This window comes from Silurus meridionalis, chromosome 20, assembly GCF_014805685.1.
Source record: "Silurus meridionalis isolate SWU-2019-XX chromosome 20, ASM1480568v1, whole genome shotgun sequence".
Taxonomy (NCBI): Eukaryota; Metazoa; Chordata; class Actinopteri; order Siluriformes; family Siluridae; genus Silurus; species Silurus meridionalis.
In genome coordinates, this window is record NC_060903.1 from 1,965,600 (window position 1) to 1,986,154 (window position 20,555).

General features: G+C 38.9%; 3 protein-coding genes across 5 annotated transcripts; 2 read left to right on the forward strand and 1 right to left on the reverse strand.

The window, feature by feature from the left end:
* The first annotated feature begins 841 nt into the window (after positions 1–841).
* Positions 842–7,255, forward strand: saga (S-antigen; retina and pineal gland (arrestin) a). 2 transcript variants are annotated; one of them, XM_046877168.1, is made up of 16 exons: positions 842–952; positions 1,892–1,958; positions 2,070–2,130; positions 2,207–2,251; positions 2,541–2,740; positions 3,085–3,144; positions 3,271–3,338; positions 3,520–3,655; positions 4,702–4,786; positions 4,881–4,953; positions 5,043–5,180; positions 5,270–5,347; positions 6,226–6,240; positions 6,328–6,380; positions 6,678–6,687; positions 6,791–7,255. In XM_046877168.1, exons 2-16 carry the CDS (start codon positions 1,911–1,913, stop codon positions 6,888–6,890), a joined length of 1,170 nt encoding a protein of 389 aa, XP_046733124.1. In that variant the 5' UTR covers positions 842–952; positions 1,892–1,910; the 3' UTR covers positions 6,891–7,255. The 2 variants fall into 2 exon arrangements, with proteins under 2 accessions (XP_046733124.1, XP_046733125.1); XM_046877169.1 differs by lacking the exons at positions 842–952; positions 1,892–1,958 and having other exon boundaries at positions 2,207–2,250; positions 2,539–2,740.
* A 1,317-nt stretch (positions 7,256–8,572) lies between these two features.
* Positions 8,573–10,563, reverse strand: LOC124403374 (complement C1q and tumor necrosis factor-related protein 9-like). The gene is made up of 4 exons (XM_046877093.1): positions 10,080–10,563; positions 9,772–9,852; positions 9,557–9,637; positions 8,573–9,474 (listed from the first exon to the last, which is right to left on the reverse strand). Exons 1-4 carry the CDS (start codon positions 10,561–10,563, stop codon positions 8,573–8,575), a joined length of 1,548 nt encoding a protein of 515 aa, XP_046733049.1.
* Positions 10,564–14,183: 3,620 nt separating this feature from the next.
* Positions 14,184–18,808, forward strand: LOC124403429 (vitamin K-dependent protein C-like). Of its 2 annotated transcripts, XM_046877167.1 has the most exons (10): positions 14,184–14,243; positions 14,411–14,450; positions 14,598–14,672; positions 15,224–15,381; positions 15,469–15,493; positions 15,586–15,696; positions 15,777–15,917; positions 16,035–16,165; positions 16,998–17,115; positions 17,783–18,808. In XM_046877167.1, exons 3-10 carry the CDS (start codon positions 14,603–14,605, stop codon positions 18,331–18,333), a joined length of 1,305 nt encoding a protein of 434 aa, XP_046733123.1. In that variant the 5' UTR covers positions 14,184–14,243; positions 14,411–14,450; positions 14,598–14,602; the 3' UTR covers positions 18,334–18,808. The 2 variants fall into 2 exon arrangements, with proteins under 2 accessions (XP_046733123.1, XP_046733122.1); XM_046877166.1 differs by lacking the exon at positions 14,184–14,243 and having other exon boundaries at positions 14,261–14,450.
* Positions 18,809–20,555: the final 1,747 nt, after the last annotated feature.

A 20,555-nucleotide genomic window follows, 5' to 3' on the forward strand; every position in this document is an offset into this window, starting at 1 on the left:
TACAGTAGCTCGTACAGCTTTTGCTCCCCACATTCATCAACAAGTCTCGGGTGCCCACGACCCTGTCGCCGGTTCACCACTGTTCCTTCCTTGGGTCACTTTTGATAGATACTGACCACTGCAGACCAGGAACATCTCACAAGAGCTGCAGTTTTGGAGATGCATTTAAAGCAGATCTTCATGGAGCTGGCTTCGTGCACAGGCTCATTGTCATGCTGGAACAGGTTTGGATCTCCTAGTTCAAGTGAAGGATAAAATGTCATTCTGCCTCATCGATAGACGTCCTACACAATCGTGTGGCTACAATTTTGTGGTTACAGTTTGAGGACGAACAACATATATATAATGTGCTAATACTTTTGTCCATATGATGTATAAAAACGCATACAAATTATTGTAAACTAATGTAATAACTCGTCTAAATGTGTGCAAATTGCTGTAGTATAGATAATTAAAGCACTCCAGGACATGCTGTTGATTCATTTCCTATAACAGAATGGTAGAACACATGTGTACATGACAGGAACATCATGCCTCTAGTACTATTTTGCAAATTCGTGTTTGAATTTCGGATCAGGATCAGGCGTGATGTGATCAACACGTGCCTCAGTCTCATAACAAGCCTCGAAAGCGTGACTCTGTTCTGCTCATAACACCACAGCGAGCGGCCATTAATCTCACCCAGTGCTGACCAAGATGAACAGACCCAATCCGCTCAGGCCAGGAGCAACACCTACAGGAGGCGCACTGCTGGGTGTGTTTATGTGTGTGTGTGTGTGTGTGTGTGTGTGTGTGTGTGTGTGTGTGTGTGTGTGTGTGTGTGTGTGTTACGGGGGGAATTAACCTGATTAGCTGAGCAATAACCCAGGATACAAATAGCAGCCTTGTACACTATATGAAGGCTTTGTGTCTCTATCACTGTCTCACACTTCAGCAGGATCAGCTTCACCAGGTACGAGCATCACCCCACACCCATATCGTATTATGCATAGAAGTGGAATTATTAGATTATGGGATATCATCAAGCATGCAGAAATTTCATATGTCATATTGTCATTGCAAATTCTAATATAAAGGTATAATAAAGTTATAATATAATCTGTTTTATGCTTAAAGTATATAACGATAATTGATATACGTTCACAATCTGATCCGTAACATTGGAGGACGCTTGATAAAAATTGATCCTGGTATATTTAAGCTAGAGTTATTTTATCTTTAAAAACCGATGCATCGAAAGCTACGCAGTCGTCGTTATTGGTTTTAGGTGGTTATTATGTTATTAAAAGTCTTTTCATGATCGAATATTAATCGTATCGACATTCAAACTCATTCAAAGTCGACATCTGAATGCACCACTGATTCACTCAAGACAAATATAAATATTTTCCACATTCAAAAACACATTTTATTATGGTTCAGTGGATGTAAATTTCAGAAATAAAAGTCCCCAATGGCTTCGTTAGGTGTCTGCATAACCTGCATAATTTTACTATTAATTTACTATTTACTAATTTACTATAAATTTTACTCTTGATTTTAATTATGCAATAATTACATGAAACAGCTATAATGTGGTCTTAATTTTTTTTTCTTTCTTTCTTACTTTCGTTTTTTCATTCGTTCGTTCGTTCGTTCTTTCTTTCTTTCTTTCTTTCTTTCTTTCTTTCTTTCTTTCTTTCTTTCTTTCTTTCTTTCTTTCTTTATAATTTTTTTAATGCATAATGTAATGCAATTTATGTATTTAATTGTAACGCGTTACTGTTTGTTGGTTGCAAAAAAACATTTGGAATAGCAGATCTGTGCATCACAGATTGCGACACAACTGAAACTACACGCTTTGTATAAATACGTATGTATGATGCTATAATCTCCTCTATTTCTTCATCAGACGTCACTGATTGGCCACAATGAGTCCCAAGTATGTCATCTTCAAGAAAGCGTGCAAAGACAAGTCGGTGAGTCAGTGAACGACCTGCAGAACTCGTTGCTAGTAAAGAACGCAGTAAAGTGGCATTTTAGTACTTTAATATGACTGCAAATTGTTTTTGTGTGTGTTTATCGCCAAGGTGGCCGTGTATATGGGAAGACGAGATTTTGTCGATCATGTCGATTCGGTGGATCCAGTGGGTAAGAATTTAGCTTTTGTTTGGCCATTGACTGCTTTATCCCCTGTTGAAACATAACACGTCTCTCTTTCTAACAGACGGCGTTGTTCTAATCGACCCCGAGCTTCTGAAAGGCAAAAAAGGTCATTGAAAGATCATTATATTTTACATTATATCAAAAACAGCTGTCATTCTGAATAACCAAATTAGCAAGACGGATTTTTTTCATTCCATTTCCTATTCGCTTCGGCGATCAGGTGTATAAAAGATGCATTTGAAGCAAACACTGATGAACTATTGGACTAAGCAGTGCCTGGTGGCACGCAACAGAGTCCGATGGATTGTTCCGCAGAGAATCAGCACAATGCACAGTGTCAGAAATATCCTCCTGCTGATCACTGAGATTGTTCGTAACTATGAATCTCTCTGTAGTGTACGTCACTCTGTCCTGTACGTTCCGCTACGGCCGAGACGACATGGACGTGATCGGTATAGCCTTCCGGAGAGACATTTACCTCTCCACCCGGCAGATCTACCCTCCTCTGCAGGACAAGGAGCAGTGCACTCTCACCAAGGTGCAGGAAAAACTGCTACGCAAACTGGGTTACAACGCATACCCCTTTTTCTTTGAAGTGAGTTCACACCACACTCTTTTTTTAATCTGAATTATCTACAAGTGTGTATTGATACACTATAATAATAAATAGTATAAATATACTGCGGTGGCTCTGTTATGTGCTGTTCTGTTCTGCAAAATCCACAGTAATACTATGTGAGACCACTTTAGCACTCTACAGTATGGTATACATATTATGTAGACTAACTACATCAATTTACACAATGTAAGGAAAGGTAATGCTTTAGTGATTACACCACCCCCACCCACATCCACACCCACCTGATCCTGACACCCTACTCTATATCCCCATGCCCTTGTACGTTCATATGTATTTTCACTCTGGTGGCTCTGTTTTAGTTCCCTGATAATCTGCCCTGCTCTGTGGGACTGCAGCCAGCTTCTACCGACGTGGGCAAGGTGAGGACATCTGACGTTCTGCTTCTGATAGCTTAAAGGGAAGTTAATATTTGGATGCAGAACTCTAAAGTGCAGTATATATACTGCTGTAGCTCACCTCCACCTCTGCTTGATCATTTTCCACAGCACTGTGCTGTAGAGTTCGAGGTGAAGGCCTTCAGTGCCGAGAGCCTGGATGCTAAAGTCCAGAAGAGGTCAGCACACAACATATCAGCAGAAAGATCTTTTTTAATCCCGTTATTAAAAACACAGAATGTGCCGGCGCATGCCAAAGAATCTTTATCTTGCATCTTGAACTGTCACGTATAAACACATGCTACTGGTTTGTTTAGTTAGCAGACGTTAATTGTTCATCAGGTTTGTTTTTATGTGCAGGAGTACAGTGCGTCTGATGATTCGTAAGGTCCAGTACGCTTCGCAGAAACCCGGTCCTGCACCTTCGGTCTCTGTCACTCGTGACTTCCTGATGTCTGACAAACCCCTGCACGTGGACGCGAGCCTGCAGAAGCAGGTGGGTTACTCACTGTGAGAAATGTATTCACTCTCCAGTCAGAGGTAAAGCTCTTATTTTAGGTTCTTCAGCACAGAGAAGTCTTCAGGATAAAGGTGTTTATGCAGTTTTTGGGGTTAGGGTTAGGGTTAGGGTTTCATTTTTAAAAGAAAACCAAGTGAATGGTGAGTGAATGACATGCTGCTTTAATGAGAACAGGAGCTTGTTTTATTGACAACTTTTAATTGCTGTGGAATTTACAGGACACACTGCTATGAGATGATAATCAAATTGAGGTGACTGCAAGTTTTGATCAGAGTTTCTATCCAATCATATTTTAGCCGTTACATCAGGTGTTGCTGGGGTCGCTCCCTGGTGGTCTAGCGGTTAGGATGCAGCGCTCTCACCGCTGCGGCCTGGGTTCGATCCCTGGTCAGGGAACCAACCCCAGCCATTAGGGTTGCACTCTTAGTGCTGGTCCCAAGCCCGGATAAATGGGGAGGGTTGCGTTAGGAAGGGCATCCAGCGTAAAAACATGTGCCACATCAAACATGCGGGTAATCCGCTATGGCGACCCCTAATGGGAGAAGCCAAAAGAAAGTTATCAGGTGTTGCCGGGGTCAAAGGAATCTGCCTCGAACCTTCAGAATTACAATGATGTTATTAAGAGGTAAATTGATTCAGGTAGGACACCACTGAAAACCGAACTGTACAGCAAGCAACTGCCAACAAAAACATGTCCTCTAAATACCACAGCTATTTGGCAATTTTGAAAGTGTTTTTTAAAGAATGAGGAAGTAAATTTTTCATTTATAGTTTCATCGACTGTTGAGAAACTCCCACTGCTGTCAATGTATTAGCAAGTAAAAGCACTACTGACTGAATATTTGGTTCCTTTTACTGTCAATTTGTCTGTTTTTAGTCAATTTTTTAAACAGTTGTTTTATGCAAACCTGGCAACCCAAGCTAGTTATTATAGTCCTGCGGAAGTACATTGCATTGTTTAAACTTAGTAGTCACAGGTTGAATGATATTCATGCTAAATGAATAGACCACTTTTCTTGCAGACGTATTATCACGGAGAGCCGATAAAAGTACGAGTCAACATCAACAACGAGTCCAACAAGAATGTGAAAAACATTGTTCTTTCTGGTGAGAGGAAAACCAAAACCAACCCTTTTAAATGTTTTTAAAGGAAATAGACCTTAAAATAAATTGATCCTGTTTCTGGTTGGGTGTTTTGCAGTGGATCAAATTGCTAACGTTGTTCTTTACTCCAACGACAACTACATGAAGTCAGTGGCCATAGAGGATTCTGGGTAGGTACATAAACCCAGCAAAGACACACTAACTAGTGTGTGACCCTATACACATGACAACGATTCTTATATAACCTGTCTTAATCCAGAGACACCTTGGGTCCAGGTGGCAAGATGGAAAAGGTGTATACACTCTGCCCCCTTTTGGCCAACAACAAGGAAAGGCGAGGAATTGCCCTGGATGGAAAGCTGAAGCATGAAGACACAAATCTGGCCTCGACTAGCATGTGAGCTTTATAGTTGCGATTACGAGTTTAAGTTTGTGTGTCTGAAATGTGTTCTTGTGTCCTTATGGGATATCTGCTGTATGGCACAGAATTAAAGAAGGAGTCCTAAAGGAAGTTCTGGGGATCCTGGTGTCCTATAGAATCTCAGTGAAGCTCATCATAGGAGGGTCAGTATGTTTCTATATTATAGTCTCATGACCAGCATGCATTTAGTGATTTGCATAAATATTCACCCTCTTGGACTATTCAACATTATGTAATGTAACAACCAGTGACTGAAATGGACTTCCCTGGGATTCCATGCCCTTCAAATACACCCAAAACATTTCAGTGAGAGGAAAAATAAATAAAGTTTGCAACATTATTTCTTCACATAGAATTTACCCTCATGTGCTGTGAAACATTAGGTCACGTGAAACCAGCTGACATTATAAGTAAGGCCTAGGAGAAGTGGTATCTCAGTGGTTAAGGCTCTGGATAAATGAACCAAAGGTTGGTGGTTGAAGCCCTGGTATCACCAAGTCTCTTCTTTTGGGCCCCTTGAGCAAGCCCCTTAACTCTCTGTGCTCCAGGGGTGCTGTATCATGGCTGACCCTGCACTCTAACCCCAGCTTCCTAACATCAGTGGAACATGACCTCAGTCTCTTGATTTCTTATGAGTTTCTTCCTTATTCTTTGGACTTCATAATGGTGTTTGCATGTTTTCCAACAAACTCAGGCTCCTTCCAAGAACCAACAGGAACTAGCAATGATCTCTAATCAACTAATTCAAGATGTTTGTTAGTAACTGGAAGTAGCAGAACTAATTTAGGGGTTTCAGAGTAGCTGTAGCTAGAGTGAGGATAAGAGCAGTAGATGAATAGTTATGCAGTCACAACTTGTGGATGGTGTTCCTTCTATTTCTATTTCTATTTTTTGCAGACCTTTTTCGAAAAAACACTTCAAAATAAGTCCATGAAGGATGGATATATATGCGAAACACAGCACATACTAATTCTATAACAAGTCATATTTGTCTTAATGATAATTTTTCTGTATTTTTCAGGCTGATGGGGTCCAGGTGAGTTCTGCTGTAGTTTTGAAGCGTCTTTTACTAATGTGCCTATACTGTATATAAGAAAGTGAAACTTTTGTTTTTCATCATCAGTGAGATTGGGTTGGAGTTGCCGTTCCAGCTGATGCACCCGAAGCCTGAAACAGGTATCTTGTATGCATGTGGTGATGAGTATAGGAACTGTGAGAGGAACCAGACTCAAAATCGCCATTCATTACAGTTCCATTGTTGTTAAGGTGTACTGTTTAAAACGTTATTGAACATTTTTGGAAGGAGTCTCCAGTGTCAAAACTTTGTGAGGAAGTTATTCAACGAAAGTCTACAGGACAGGGATTTGTAGGAATTTATGGTTTCTTGGCATCATTCTTCATACTGTATGTAATGCATAAGATTGTGTATTCAATCATCTGAACTACTTTGGTTTCCACTCTTGCTTCCTGAAGTGAAAGAAAGGTCAGTGTTTATCCTTGTGTTGCAAGAATATATAAACCCTGTCTCTTCAGGGTGTCTCATTTCCCTTGTACAATTGGCTATAATCTGGTCCTCTATATCTCAGTGAGGATGACGAGATGGTGTTTGAAGACTTCAAGCGCTCTTTCTTGAAGGGCATGAAAGAGGATGAAGAAGAAGGAAATATTTCTGCTGGGGAGCCTTGAGAAACCTTTAGAGGAACCAGTTCAAATCTGGACATTACGGCCAGCCACCTGGAGACGATTGGAGCGAGATGATGAACATCTGAAATATCCTGATGAGTCACCTTGATCCTGTATTATAAAGAAACGTTGGCTCTTGGTTTTGATTGTTTGTCAGTCGTTTCATGTTGAGTCGTAATTTTGAAAAAGTCGTTGCTTCAGTGATTTTAGAGCTTTTAGTAAACATTTTCAGTGTCTGCAAGACTGCAGATGTATTAGATGCAGACATACAAGACATAACTGTAAGATTTATGTCATTGTGTCAGTGAGAAATGACCATTATACTTATTTATTACAGTAACGTTCAATAAAGACAAGAGATCTCAGGATTTGTTTTTTGTTCATAATTACTGTTTTTATTATTTTGACCAAAATTCATCATTGTGGATTCCAAGATTTTGATTATTACAATATTTAATGCTATAAATCTGAAGGTTACACACCATAAACCAAGAGAATATAACCAATAATATAACTATGACGATTCTGCATGGTTATGTCACAAGTATATATCAGTAAACGTTATTATAGTTATTGTCAGTATTTAAATGAACTTATTTGGTCTATGACTGTTATAGTGATTATGCATTTTACATGAACTATTTTTGGTTCCTATTGAGATTTAACTCTGTCTTTCATCCCATTAATGACAAATGAAGAGAAAACAAGAAAATAGTATACATCCATGTTTAAAAGTACTAATTAAGGACAGAACACATTCCCAAAATATAGAAAAGAAACATCTGTAACTGAATGAGTTCCTTGGAAGGAACCTTACAATACGTTCTCGTCCAGGTTCTTAAGGGAACCATGTATTAAGGAAAGACTTTATGAAGGACTGAATGACTGACTTGCTGTACATACAAGCTGACAAACCACAAAGTGATCTAGTCAGACTGGTAGTCCATCTTTGCTAGGTTTAAGCAATTTTTGCATAGCATTTCTACAAATGCTAATTATTATTATCATTATTATTAAGGAAATATTACAACAGTGAAGCAATAAGAAAATCTCAGATGTTTATTAATTGATTTATTCAAGTAAAAATTAAGCTGGAAAATAAATTATCAGCCGGCAAAGATGGTCTAATAGTATGACCAGCTCGGACTGTGATTCAGCAGCTGGTAGCATTTCAGATCATTCTTTCAGGCAGATCACAAAGAAATACAGTCAATCAGATAAGATTAGCAATGGCCCATTGTGCAATTGTTCATGCCTATGTTAAAGTATACATTTCTGTGAAACACTATCCTCTGATGTACTCCCTTTTTCAAGGTTTTCAATATGAATATTTATTTAATATCCTTAATAGTTCATAATCATTTCCATATTTCATATTTAAATTCTGTTACAATTTTCAGAATTAAATCATACCCAGATATCTCTGGCTATATATACTGTATATATATATATATATATATATATATATATATATATATATATATATATATATATATATATATATATATATATTTCGGTGGTAACTATAGTGTCAAACCCCAAAACCCAAATTGGTCAAATAAATGATCTTTCAAAATGAACTGCTATACTGCTGAAGTTTTGACCTCCTGTAAGAGAAGTAGTCAAAGCAGATGAAATGTCTCAACAGACATACTACAGATCTTTGTAGTCTGGTGTTTGAACCACTATGGTTCTGGTGCCTCCAGTGTACCCCAGCTAAATGTGCCAGTAATCGGGTCAGGTATTTCTCGGGAAAAGGGTACGTCGCAGTTGTCTGGGTAAAGCAGAACGCCAGAGAAGGTGCTACTGCTCTCGCTGTTGACACACATACCATTACTGTTTGTGTCCTTGACCTGGATCCACACTTGATCACCCATGTTGAGGTGTAGAATCACTTCTTGAGAGACCATACCAAGGTTTATAGGCCCAGTGCTTTTCACGATTGGGATGAAGTTTTGGAAAAGCCCCACTTTGAGCACTTTGTTTAAGGCGCACAAATTGTAGCTGAAGCTGTATGTGCCATTGACGGGAGCCCTGTAGATACCTGTAGTTGGGTTGTAGTGAAACTGTACATTATAAATGACTAGGCTGAAAGGCACAGGTGCATCTGGACTTGGGGAACTTATAGCCAGTCTTGCTGAAAACCCTGATTGGATCGCAGGAGAGCAGGGGCCAGGAAAACCTGTCATTCCTTCTTGTCCTTTTTCACCTTTTGGACCACTTACCCCTTCAAGCCCACGAGGACCAACATCCCCCTTTTCACCCTTTGGACCAAGAGGCCCAGTAATTCCATCTGCACCTTTTTGCCCATCCTTGCAATTGCACACACCTTGCTCACCTTGATTTCCTTTCAGCCCAGTAAGGCCTGGAACTCCAGGCATACCCAGTTCACCCTTATCTCCCTTTTCGCCTTTTGGCCCAGGCTCTCCTGAGCTTCCTGGAAGGCCTCTAGGGCCAACTGCTCCGGGTAATCCAACTTCTCCTGGAGGTCCATTCATAGAAGAACACAATGGAGAGCAATCCCCAGGTGGTCCAGGAGGTCCTGGTTCCCCTGGACTCCCATATATGCCCATGTCTCCTTTATCACCTACAGAACAAAAAAAAGCATGAAAATGTCTGCAGATGTTAATATAGCAGTAAATTTATCTACTACTGGAAGGCGTACTAACCCTTGAAGCCACGCTCGCCAATTCTTCCCATTGGGCCCACTGGTCCATCATTCCCTTTTATACCTTCATCACCTTTCTGCCCTATTAACAAAAGTAGAGAAGGTTTTGAAAGTCAAAGCCTTGACAATGATTGTGTTTGTAAAATGTTTCACAGATAATCAAATGAACCCATGACCAGTGATTTTCCAAAAGAATAATAGGGTTTGTGTATTTACCCTTAAATCCTGGTGGACCTGTGAAACCTGGTAGACCTCGGGGGCCACTTAGACCCCTACTTCCTGGACTCCCAGGGTATCCTGGTATAAGATATTAAAAGCAAAGGACAGCAGACAAAAAATTAACAATATAACAATACAAATCTGTAGATCCCGAAGAAATCCTAGTAAACATCTTGATTTCAGTCCTTGTTTCCAGATTCTGGGAATCTATTAATAGTAACCCACCTGATCCAACTCATTTTCTTGTGTTGGACAAAATTGAAATTAAAAAGCCCGCCACAGGAATATGTATATTGCAAAATTACCTGGTAGACCTCTGTCTCCTCTCTCACCCTTTGGAGCACCATTAGCTGTGTTGCACAAAGAGCAGGTGCAGAACCAGGGTACTTGATCTGCAGTAGGGGGCACAGGTGCTTCCAAGATCATATTGCAGTAGGTCAGATCTGTCATGTCGAACGTGCGGGAATTCTGAAGATTACCCGGAATGTTTGGTGGCAAGGGGTAACCTTTTGGCAGAACTGGGTAGTTGTTTGTTGGAACGGTCATGTCGTATTGCAATAAAAAGCCATCGCGTATCTGTGGAAGGCCATCACCCATCATGTTTTGTGGTATGGGGTTGTTGTCTGGCAGTGGAGCATAACCACTACTATCCCAGAATTCAGGGGGAATGGGACTGTCATGTGACCCAGGTGGAGGAGGTTTGAAATTCTCTTTATCTGTATTGTTATGGATGAACATTCCTTTTGACAGGGCTGAGGAAGCCAGCAAACCGAAAAACACCTTTATCATCTGGAAGAAAACAGACATGTAAATGCTGTAGTTAAAAGATTCGCAAGTCCCGAACGTGGTGTTACGATGTAACCAAAAATGTACAAAACATAAACCATATCATTCATTTCTTTTAATCCGGCTTTACAATTCAAGGTTTATTCTCAAAAACACAACAGTGATAATCCAAAAGGTGCTGATTCAGTTCAATAACAACAGTTTTGACAGTGAATTTTTTTTTTATTAATTAATTTAGTTTTAACTTAATTAATGTCCTTATTTTAAAATATAATCTTTCCATAATAACAATAACAAACTTGCACTGCAGATGCCTTAACACAGGGGTCACCAACGTGGTGCCCGTGGACCACATGAGTAGCCCGTGTGCCTTTTCTAAAAATAGCTGTTTCCTACTTTGTTAAATCATTGTTGATACTTATTATGAAAAATCATTAACATGATCAGTGTCTTCACATAGATAAATATAATTAATTATTAATAATAACATATGATAAAAGGTAAATTGAGCAAATTTGTTATTTCAGATCAAACTGAAAACTGTGTGTATCAAACTGGTAGCCCTTTACATTAATGGTACCCAAGAAGTAGCTCTCAGTTTTAAAAAGGCTGGTGACCCCTGCCTTAAAATAAATAAATAAATACCATAATAATTATTATTTAATTATTTAATGTTTATTGTAAGGAGAAATTGTACCGATTGAATGTGTCAAAACAAATGTGTCAAAAAAAATAAGCGCAGGAAATTCGAAAGACAAATCTGTAATGTTTTGCATTCTCAAGCTGAAATTTTTCTTCTTCAAGAAAACCGTCACTGAAAAAAAACTATGCCATGAATAAAAAGAATGCCATGTCGCTTTTTAATAAACAGAATTCTGTAATCAGTGACAAATTGCTTCAGTATAAAATAGAGTAAAATCCAGGCTTCATGTCGGGCCGAACAACTCCTTGTCATCGTTCGATTATTTTACGATATAATCATTCCTTACCTGTTCCGTTGTTTTATTGTTTGAAAGGAACATTGTTTATAGCTATTTTTTGTTGTTGATGTTGACGTTGTTTCCACGCGTTCCTTATAAGCTACAATATCACAATGAGTTTTATGATTTCAGTGTCAATGATGTATAATGCAAAGTTCAAATATACTTACGACTGGTGCGACGTCTAGAGCCGTCATCTGGATGAATTGCGTACAGAGTAAACCGTGTAAGCAGCAGTCCGATCAATTTATAAGCCTTGCCTAAAAACACTTTTGTGCAATATGTTTTTTTTCCCTGCGGGCCTGTAAACAGAGCTGGCGAAGGCTTAGATGCGATACGCGTTTGTACCCGATACAAAATAAATAGGGCTTTTTTCTCTTAAAACCTTGCTGGCACTCGACAACACGTTCTGCACAATGATAAGTAAAATAAGGATAAATTGTTCTCAGCCCTTCCCATCTCCATTCTTAGGTTTCAGAGATTCACTGATGTAAGGATAAGACACCATAAACCATAAAGCCATCCATTTGGGACGAGCGCTGATGTGGACTCGATTGTCGATGACCCAATTCATTTTCCCAGCCGCTTTTTCATGACAAATTGTACGACAATGTGGATTTATTTCAATTGTTTACACTGACATGTCGTGTGGTATTGCAACCATCGTGGATCAATCTCAAGTGGCCTAGAAACACAAATGCAGAGGAATCTTTTGGGAAGTATTTTAGCTTCTGAGCAAGGCCTTGAGAGGTCACTCTCAGGGCCAGTAGAGCCTCCGGGGGCTGACCACACCTCACGCTCTCTCCGCTCGGCCGTGGAACCCGAGAGCTCTCTATTCTTGCTCAGTCATAATGAATGAAATATGTGGGACATGCTAATGTGTGAAATAAATCTAACTGACAAAGAGTATAATAAAACATTAATGTCTAGCACTGATATTTGTCCTCATTTCCACACCTTTAGGCCCAGGATGGCTTATTTTCTGCACACGCCTATGAAAAGGCATTGTTCACATACATAATGTAAAGAAACTTATGTCATATGCACACGTTCTCCAAACTGTGATCTTTGCTAAAGTTCTGTTTGGATGGAGGACTGGTTATAAATCAAAATCTTGACATTCTAGCTACAGAAACTTAAACGTAATGAATAATCACAATGGGAGTTGCGGTTACTAATAACTGCAACTCCCATTGTGATTATTCATTACGTTTAAGTTTCTGTAGCTAGAATGTCAAGATTTTGATTTATGCCCTGAAATTTTATTAGATTTCATTATACTTATACTACACCACTTTACCAATGATTATATTTAAAATATCAAATATGTATTTATATTAATGAATATGTATAGATTTATTTCTATTTTTATTCATTTCTAGTACATTAATGAACAAGTAAGTTGAAGAGATCAGCTACACTATAAAACCGATACACAGCCTCATTATTTTCTTTCTTTCTCAAAATTTCTATCATTACATTTTTGGCATTTGGCAGAAGCCCTTATCCAGAGCAACTCCAGAGCAGCTGAGGGTTAAGGGCCTTTCTCAAGGGCCCAACAGTGGCAGCTTGGGATTTAAACTTGTGACTTTCTGGTTCAAAGGTCAATTTCTTTACCAGTAAGCTAATTACCAATAGAACTATAAAGCAAAGCTGGCATTTCTTTTAGCTTTCAAATTATTTTTTTTTCCTGAAAACTAGCGAAACTTTGCTAATCACCATAAATCTACTCGTGATTGTCAAGAAAACACTACACTTTGTAGTGGTTGTTATAAAATCTGCAGTAAAACAGTTTCGTTTGTTGTTTCAACATACATTTTACATACACTTCATAAAATTGGTGTTTTCTGAACATCCCATTCCACATTTAGTCGTAATTTACCGTTAACCTCCACTCTTCTGCTAAGTCTGCTAGATTTTGTGGAGATTTGTAAGATTCCACTACAAGGTCGTTAGTAAATCAGGTACTGATGTAGGTGAGGTGAGAAGGACTGCGGTGCTCCTGCGGCATTTAATAGTGTTGAAGTCAAAGCTCTCTAGCAGGACACTTTCAAGATCTTCCACACAATTCCAGCCCGTGTAAAGCAAATCATGGAGCTGGAACAGATTCGGGTCTCTTAGTTCAATTGAAGGCAAAATGTACTGCTACCACATCCAAAGACGTCCTGTACAATTGTGTGCTTCCAACATTGTGCTCAAACTTTGGGGAAAAAAAACTAATATAGTTGTAAATGTTAGGTGTTGCCAATCCTTTTGTCTGTACAGTGTTGGGTTTTACTATGGAAATGATAACAGAACAATATTCAATAGAATCAGCAATCTGGCCCATCATACATTGAAAATCCAAGAGCTCTGCATTTTTTTTTTTCACTTTTATTCTGATGGACACTGTTGCTAGGTAGCATTTTAAAGCTTAAAATCTCTATTTAGCCATTTACTAACCTGTAAAAATAAAATAAATAAATAAACGCAAAGTTGAGTCTAAGTCAAACAAATAAATACCATTAGACTAAAAGAAATGTTCTTTTTTTATATTTTCTATTTAGAAAATAAACTCTAACACCATTAGTTACATTAGAAGATCCAGTGGTTTGGATTTCTGAATTCCTGCTGTCCAGAGGTTAGAGGGCAGGAGCACATTAGTCAGTCATTAACACAATTTAAACAGAACCTCCATTATCCCTGCTCTGTATTTTTCAACATGTAAGTAAAATGGCTTATTGTTTATTTGGATCTAGATGTTTCGTGAATAGGTTGTCTCTGTGTGTTTTGCTGTTATGTGCTTATATACAGTTTACTAGATCCTGAAGAAAAGGGACATGTTTAAAAACGTTTGCTTCAATTTCTGACACATATATTGCTCCTTGTAGATCTTCTTTGAGGAGGAAACAGAGTCAGATCTGCAATTTGGTAATGCGTATTTACTTTCTGTTTTTAAAGTGAAGTCCCACTCTGTTTCTGGAACGTTCTGTTTTTTTTCGGTTTTTTTTATGGTCTTTTATTATTATTACTAATATAATATTTAATCATGAGAGTTTGGTGTTGTTATGTTGACAGAAACGATGGTGAGAACGCTTCTCCTCTGTCCGGTCTTGTTTTTTCTCTGGACTTCCTCTGTTGTCTGTATTTCAGGTATGATTTGAATAATCTGAATGATTAAAGAGTAGCTCATGAATCGTTATGTAGCTCCAGACTGACCCTCTTCGTGTTTTTAAGCATTTTTTTTTCAAACTTCTAAACCAATCAGGTCGCATGTTGTGGAAAAAAAAAAAAGTACAAAAAATTGAATTCGTGAGTGAATATAAAAAGATTTCCGACTTGCCAAATGGAACATTTTTCGCTGGCAATATTCCAACAATGCAATACGGCAAAATTAAAATCGTGGCTGTGTGTAAAATGATCAATAGCGTATGTGATACGATGTGATATGATGAGTCACGTTAACCAAACATTCAGCTCAAATTCCACCTCCAAAGCTACAGCGAAGACAAATAATATCCAAATTATTAGTTACATCATTTTTGTTTCATTATTAATAAAATAATTCCCATAGACCTATAGCCAATAATTGCTAGAAATGGTAAATGGTCCTTTTGGCCAAAATGTGAAAAATATCCACATTATGGATTTATAATCACCAAAAAAAAAAAGAATCAGTTGTTAATTTGAAGTCTATGGATCAGTTTTTTCCAGCAGTCTAAAAGCACAAATGCTCCTGCGCTCCAAAAGGGCCTACACCTTCCTGGAGGAACTCAAGCCTGCATCTATGGAGCGAGAGTGTATAGAAGAGAGGTGTGACTTCGAGGAAGCCAGAGAGATCTACCAGACCAGAGAGGCCACGGTTAGTCATTTCTTTCCTCCCATACTCTTACTCGTATACTTCTTCTCATAGTTTGTGATGATAATGTCTTTTCTTCTCCTCTTACAGCTACAGTTCTGGACAAGGTATACAGGTAAGTGTATGGTTGTATTTAAGGTCAATTGATGTGTCATCAAAACTATGCACAGTCTTTGTGTATTAATGCTTTTGTGTATTAATCTTTAGATGGAGACCAGTGCGTCCCAAATCCCTGCATAAATGGAGTTTGTGTGGATCAAATCCAGAGCTATTATTGCTCCTGTAACCCTGGTTTTGAAGGAAAACACTGTCACATTGGTGAGTTTGAATTACAGAAGATTGACAGTTTGGTTGTTTTGTCCTTTAAAACTGTACTCTGAGACTGATTTGTCCTTCAGACAGCACACATGCAAACTGCTCGGTGGACAACGGAGGCTGTGATCACAACTGCCACGAGAGGAAAGACAACGCGGGACGCTACTGCAGCTGTACTGATGGATACACACTCCATGAGGACTTCAAACAGTGTGTTCCAAAAAGTGAGAACTAAGTGATTGTCTTGCTGTAGTCAAGCGCAGATGCATTCTGCATCTCTATATTGGTGTTATTTGACCTTTACAAGTGTAAATTTTGGTTTGTTCATCTCTGATTTCCAGGTCAACATTCCTGTGGACAGATTTTAATCGCTAAGTCGGCCTACAACACCTACAACACAAAGTCCTTCGAAGGCCTAAAACCTTGGCTTTTTGGTGGTGAAGTTGGCAAAAGGGGAGAGAGTCCTTGGCAGGTTTGAGTAATAAACAGTGATCTTGAACTTGAACGTTTTGTTTTCCCTCTGTCTGCTAGGCTCCTTGCATGTGTATTAAGTTGCCCTGTTGCTTTGTTACATTGCTTGAAGTTTATTTGTTCTATTTGTCAGCCCTAATTTGTCTCAAGGAAGTTATTCTGTGACTTTCCTCCAAGAGATTTCCAGACAGTTGCCTTTAGCCCTAGTTCCAGTTTCAACATCCCCTTTTGCTCCACTTCCAGGTAGCACCTCATTGGGTAAAACCACACCTTGCTCTACCTTAATGGTTCTCAGGAGACCTACTTGTCATGGATTCCTCACCCGGTGCCACCTCACATTACGCAATTTAATTTTCCCAAAAACATTACCAATGGAATACATCACTACCCTCCTCTCAGGAAGACGAGAACACCTTGTGAAGCTCAGAGCCATTTCTCTTCCACTTACTTTACCTTTGCAGAAGAATCCGAGCAGGTCTTCAAGGTCTTTGATCAGTGTAGTAAAATTTGAAATAGAATTTGCAACGTGGAGTGGTTGGATCAATAAAGCACCTCATGGGGTGCCTCCAGAAAAAGATTAAATTATAACAACAAGCTTCCATTTCACTCGACTTGTACAACCATTTAGTGAACATCAGGCAAGGGGTCGAGTGAACCCCTATTTATTACTACCCAGGTCATGCAGCTTGCCTCAACGACATCCCATCAGTGTTTCAGGCTCTGTTATGAAGCGGACAGTGGCATGTGTAAAAAGAACATTGAAACAGAGAAACGAATTTGATATCATGCATTGATTCAATGCTTTTACCATTTTTCACGTGTTTCCTTCTCAGGCTCTTATCTTAAATGCCGCAAGCGAGTTTCACTGCGGTGGCGTCTTGCTTGATGAAGTCTGGGTGCTCACGGCTGCTCACTGTTTGCAGGGATTCATCCGTTTCAGTGTCAGACTGGGTTCGTTTCGGGTTCTGTTTTTTGTCACTTTTTAATAATGAAGGGAATAAATGGAGTCATACAGAGACGGGTTTCTATTTATAACAATGTTATAAACAAGCAAAGCCAATTTAGAATTCTAATAACATTGCTGTAGTCCATTTCGGGTCAGGTTGCTAATTCCTTTGTAGATTATGAGATTATGGCAGCTGGCTGATACCTATAAATGATATACAGCCACTTATTTTTTTGCTGCATTACAGTTAACTTCCCATGGGGCTTCTCCACGCTACCTGCTGTACTGTACTTCAATCACTGACATTTCTAGTTAGCATCCATTGTCCCACAAAATGAGAAGAATGTAATGAGTTTTTAAGGTTACTGTTTACTGAAAAACATTGCTGCCTGGCTAGTACACATGACACTGGCATTTAATTTGGGGAATATACTGTTGGCACCCACAACCCCAATTCCAAATAAAATTTTATTTCCGCAGTTTAAACATTTGATATGTTTTCTAGGTTCTATTGTGTATAAAATATGGGTCTATGAGATTTGTAAATCGTTGCGTTCTGTTTTTATTTACATTTGACACAGTTTCCCAACTGAAATTAGGGTTGTAGTTTGAATGTGAAAGCTTTGCTATCATCTTGGCAACTAGTACATGTTTTATTTTTTACCCCTTCAGGTGACTACAAACGTTTCAAGTTCGAAGGATCCGAGGTCACCATTTCTGTAGTGAAAACTATCCCCCACCCACAATTCAACAGACGAACAGCTGATAACGATATAGCCATGCTGCGTTTGGCGTCGCCCGTAACGTTCAACACGTACATCGTCCCTGCGTGTCTGCCGAGTAAAGACCTGGCCGAGCGTGTGCTCCATCTCAACGGCACGATGACGGTGGTGACAGGCTGGGGCAAGGAGAAAGAAGGGACTTTGAAATACAGCTCTGATCTCAAACACATCAATGTACCACTGGTGGAGCACTCGGAGTGTACGCGGCACATGTTCAGCAACGTGACGGAGAACGTGCTGTGCGCCGGCAACATCGGAAGCATCAAGGATGCGTGCAGTGGCGACAGCGGCGGCCCCATGATGACGCTCTACCGAAACACGTGGTTCCTCATCGGCCTCGTATCCTGGGGCGAGGGCTGTGGCCAAGAAGACAAACTGGGCATCTACACCAAAGTCTCCAATTATCTGGAGTGGATTGATAGCGTAAAAAAACAGCCATGATTATAGATTATTATTGCCTGGAATTCCAGATTTAGTTATGGCTGCTATTTCAGAAGAAGTCCTTCATTATATTAAAAACTTTATAGCCTGCAAAAATTATTCCTACCATGTGCAAGTTTGATTCTTAATCGCACTATTTGTCCAAAGATGAATCGATAGAAGAACTTGCTTCAAAACAAAGATTTGACTCGTTGACAGTGCTATTATCAAACACTGTTCAGAGGTGGTTTAATTTACATTCAGAAATTAAGTAAATCCATTATTTTATTTTTATCCAGACCGGCCATGTGACGGCTTTTCTCCCTACAATATTACACAACACAGGTTTTTTCGGGGTTTTTTTTATTGTTGTTTGTTTTGTTTGTTTGCCAGATCTCTGTTTATTCCCACCAAAGAAAAAAATGCTCTCCCATAAAATACCACCATTTTGTTGTAATCATTTTATTTTAAGGAATAAAACATTAGTTATGAATTATTATGTGCAATACGGCTTGGCATCATTAACTACTGATGAACAACATGCTAACAATTCGGTCTTAAATCCTGAGTTTCACTTTATTGTTTAACCTCATATTCATATATTTAAAATACATATACAGTGTGAAAAAACAGTCTGTCATGGTTTTTGAGACACATGAAAATTCCCATTGTTTCTATGTAACAAACTCGGTAAAAGACAACAACATGCAAGAATTAGAGAGTGAAAGACTGGAAGAAAGTTCTGTGGACAGAACTTCATCGCTTTCTTTCGGCTTCTCCCATTAGGGGTCCGTATTCATGATCTGCATGTTTGATTTGGCACATGTTTTTTCATCTCTAAGAAAAGAAAGTTTGTAAGATGGAGAACAGTTGAGAAGATGATACCTTAAAGGTTTGAGATAGTTTTGTAGCAGGGAAAGTTGAAGCGGAAAGAAAAGTAAAAAACCCAACATGGCACCCATTCCATTCTTCAGCACCATGCAATTCCATCTGGACAGCGGCTCATTGGAACCGACTTCACCGTACAACAAGACGATGAGCCGAAGCGTACGTCCGAGTTCTGTACGTGTTATTCAGAGAGCCAACAGACGTCTGGAGTGAAATCTATCATGGTATTTCCCCACTGTGGGACAAATAAAGGTTTATCTCATCTTATCTTATGACCTGCCCATTCACTCCACCTAAATCCTACTGAACTGCTCTGGGATGAACTGGATCACAAGAGAGAAATACTAGTGAAGAACATCTTTGGCAGGTATTACACGAGGCAGGGCAAAGTATTACAGCAGAATGTCTGGAGAAATAAACTGTAAGAGTGTGTAAAGCTGTTATTCATGCTAAGGGAGGAATTTTGAATGAGAATAAAGTGGAGGATCTGGACATTTATATATTTGTCTGGTCAAAGGAAAATCTTCGAACCATTACATTACTGAGTTTGTTCCATTGAAACAAATACAAATAAACACTAGGTGTCTAAACTCTTTTGGCAGACATGTGTATAAAATGTACATTATAATTTCTTAAAACAAGAAAATTTCATCACAATAATAAACATGAATAAATAAACATTAACATTAGCGTGGATGACATACAACACAAAATCATGAAAAATCATTATTTTATCATTAACTTTTGTGATTTATAATTATTCTTTTTTTAAGGTAATGTTTTAGTTTGGTTATTATTTTATAGCCCGCTATAACGAGCCTAATGGCCCAGATTACTAAAAACACACAAGAGAATTGAAGGATGAAGAGATTTCTTTCAATCGTTCAAATATATTCTTTCAATCATTCATTAAAATTTGTATCTTCTGAAGGGATTCAAAGTAAATATAGTGTGCAACTGACCAACACAGCGCAGTCGAGACAGATGTCGACAGGAGCATGCTTAAAACAGAATAGGTTCTGATTCACACCATGATGAAGCTTCACCATGGTACAACACTATATCCCCAAAGATTTGTAGATCACCGACTACAAGTTTGTGCTTTTTCATCATTCCACATTTAGTGTCATTTTACAGTTATAATAACCTTCACTCCTCTGGGAAGATGTTTCACTAGATTTTGGAGTGTGCTTATGAAGATTTGTGCTTATTCAGACACATGGGTGTTAGTAAAGTCAGGTAATGATGGAGGTGAGATGTGGAGGTTTGGGGTGCAGTCAGTGTACACATTCATTCCAAAAGTGTTCAATAGGGTTGAGGTCAGAGCTCTATAGCAGGCCACTCAAGATCTTCCA

Excerpts from the sequence above, each read along its gene's own strand:
- saga (XM_046877168.1), top strand. The coding sequence starts at position 1,911 with ATGAGTCCCAAGTATGTCATCTTCAAGAAAGCGTGCAAAGACAAGTCG. Across the intron at positions 2,131-2,206 it reads CGATTCGGTGGATCCAGTGG|ACGGCGTTGTTCTAATCGAC; the intron begins GTAAGAATTTAG and ends TCTTTCTAACAG. Across the intron at positions 3,656-4,701 it reads ACGCGAGCCTGCAGAAGCAG|ACGTATTATCACGGAGAGCC; the intron begins GTGGGTTACTCA and ends CTTTTCTTGCAG.
- LOC124403429 (XM_046877167.1), top strand. The coding sequence starts at position 14,603 with ATGGTGAGAACGCTTCTCCTCTGTCCGGTCTTGTTTTTTCTCTGGACT. Across the intron at positions 15,494-15,585 it reads GTTCTGGACAAGGTATACAG|ATGGAGACCAGTGCGTCCCA; the intron begins GTAAGTGTATGG and ends ATTAATCTTTAG. Across the intron at positions 17,116-17,782 it reads CCGTTTCAGTGTCAGACTGG|GTGACTACAAACGTTTCAAG; the intron begins GTTCGTTTCGGG and ends TTACCCCTTCAG.
- LOC124403374 (XM_046877093.1), bottom strand. The coding sequence starts at position 10,563 with ATGATAAAGGTGTTTTTCGGTTTGCTGGCTTCCTCAGCCCTGTCAAAA. Across the intron at positions 9,853-10,079 it reads AGGAGACAGAGGTCTACCAG|GATACCCTGGGAGTCCAGGA; the intron begins GTAATTTTGCAA and ends ATCTTATACCAG. Across the intron at positions 9,638-9,771 it reads AGGTCCACCAGGATTTAAGG|GGCAGAAAGGTGATGAAGGT; the intron begins GTAAATACACAA and ends TTTTGTTAATAG.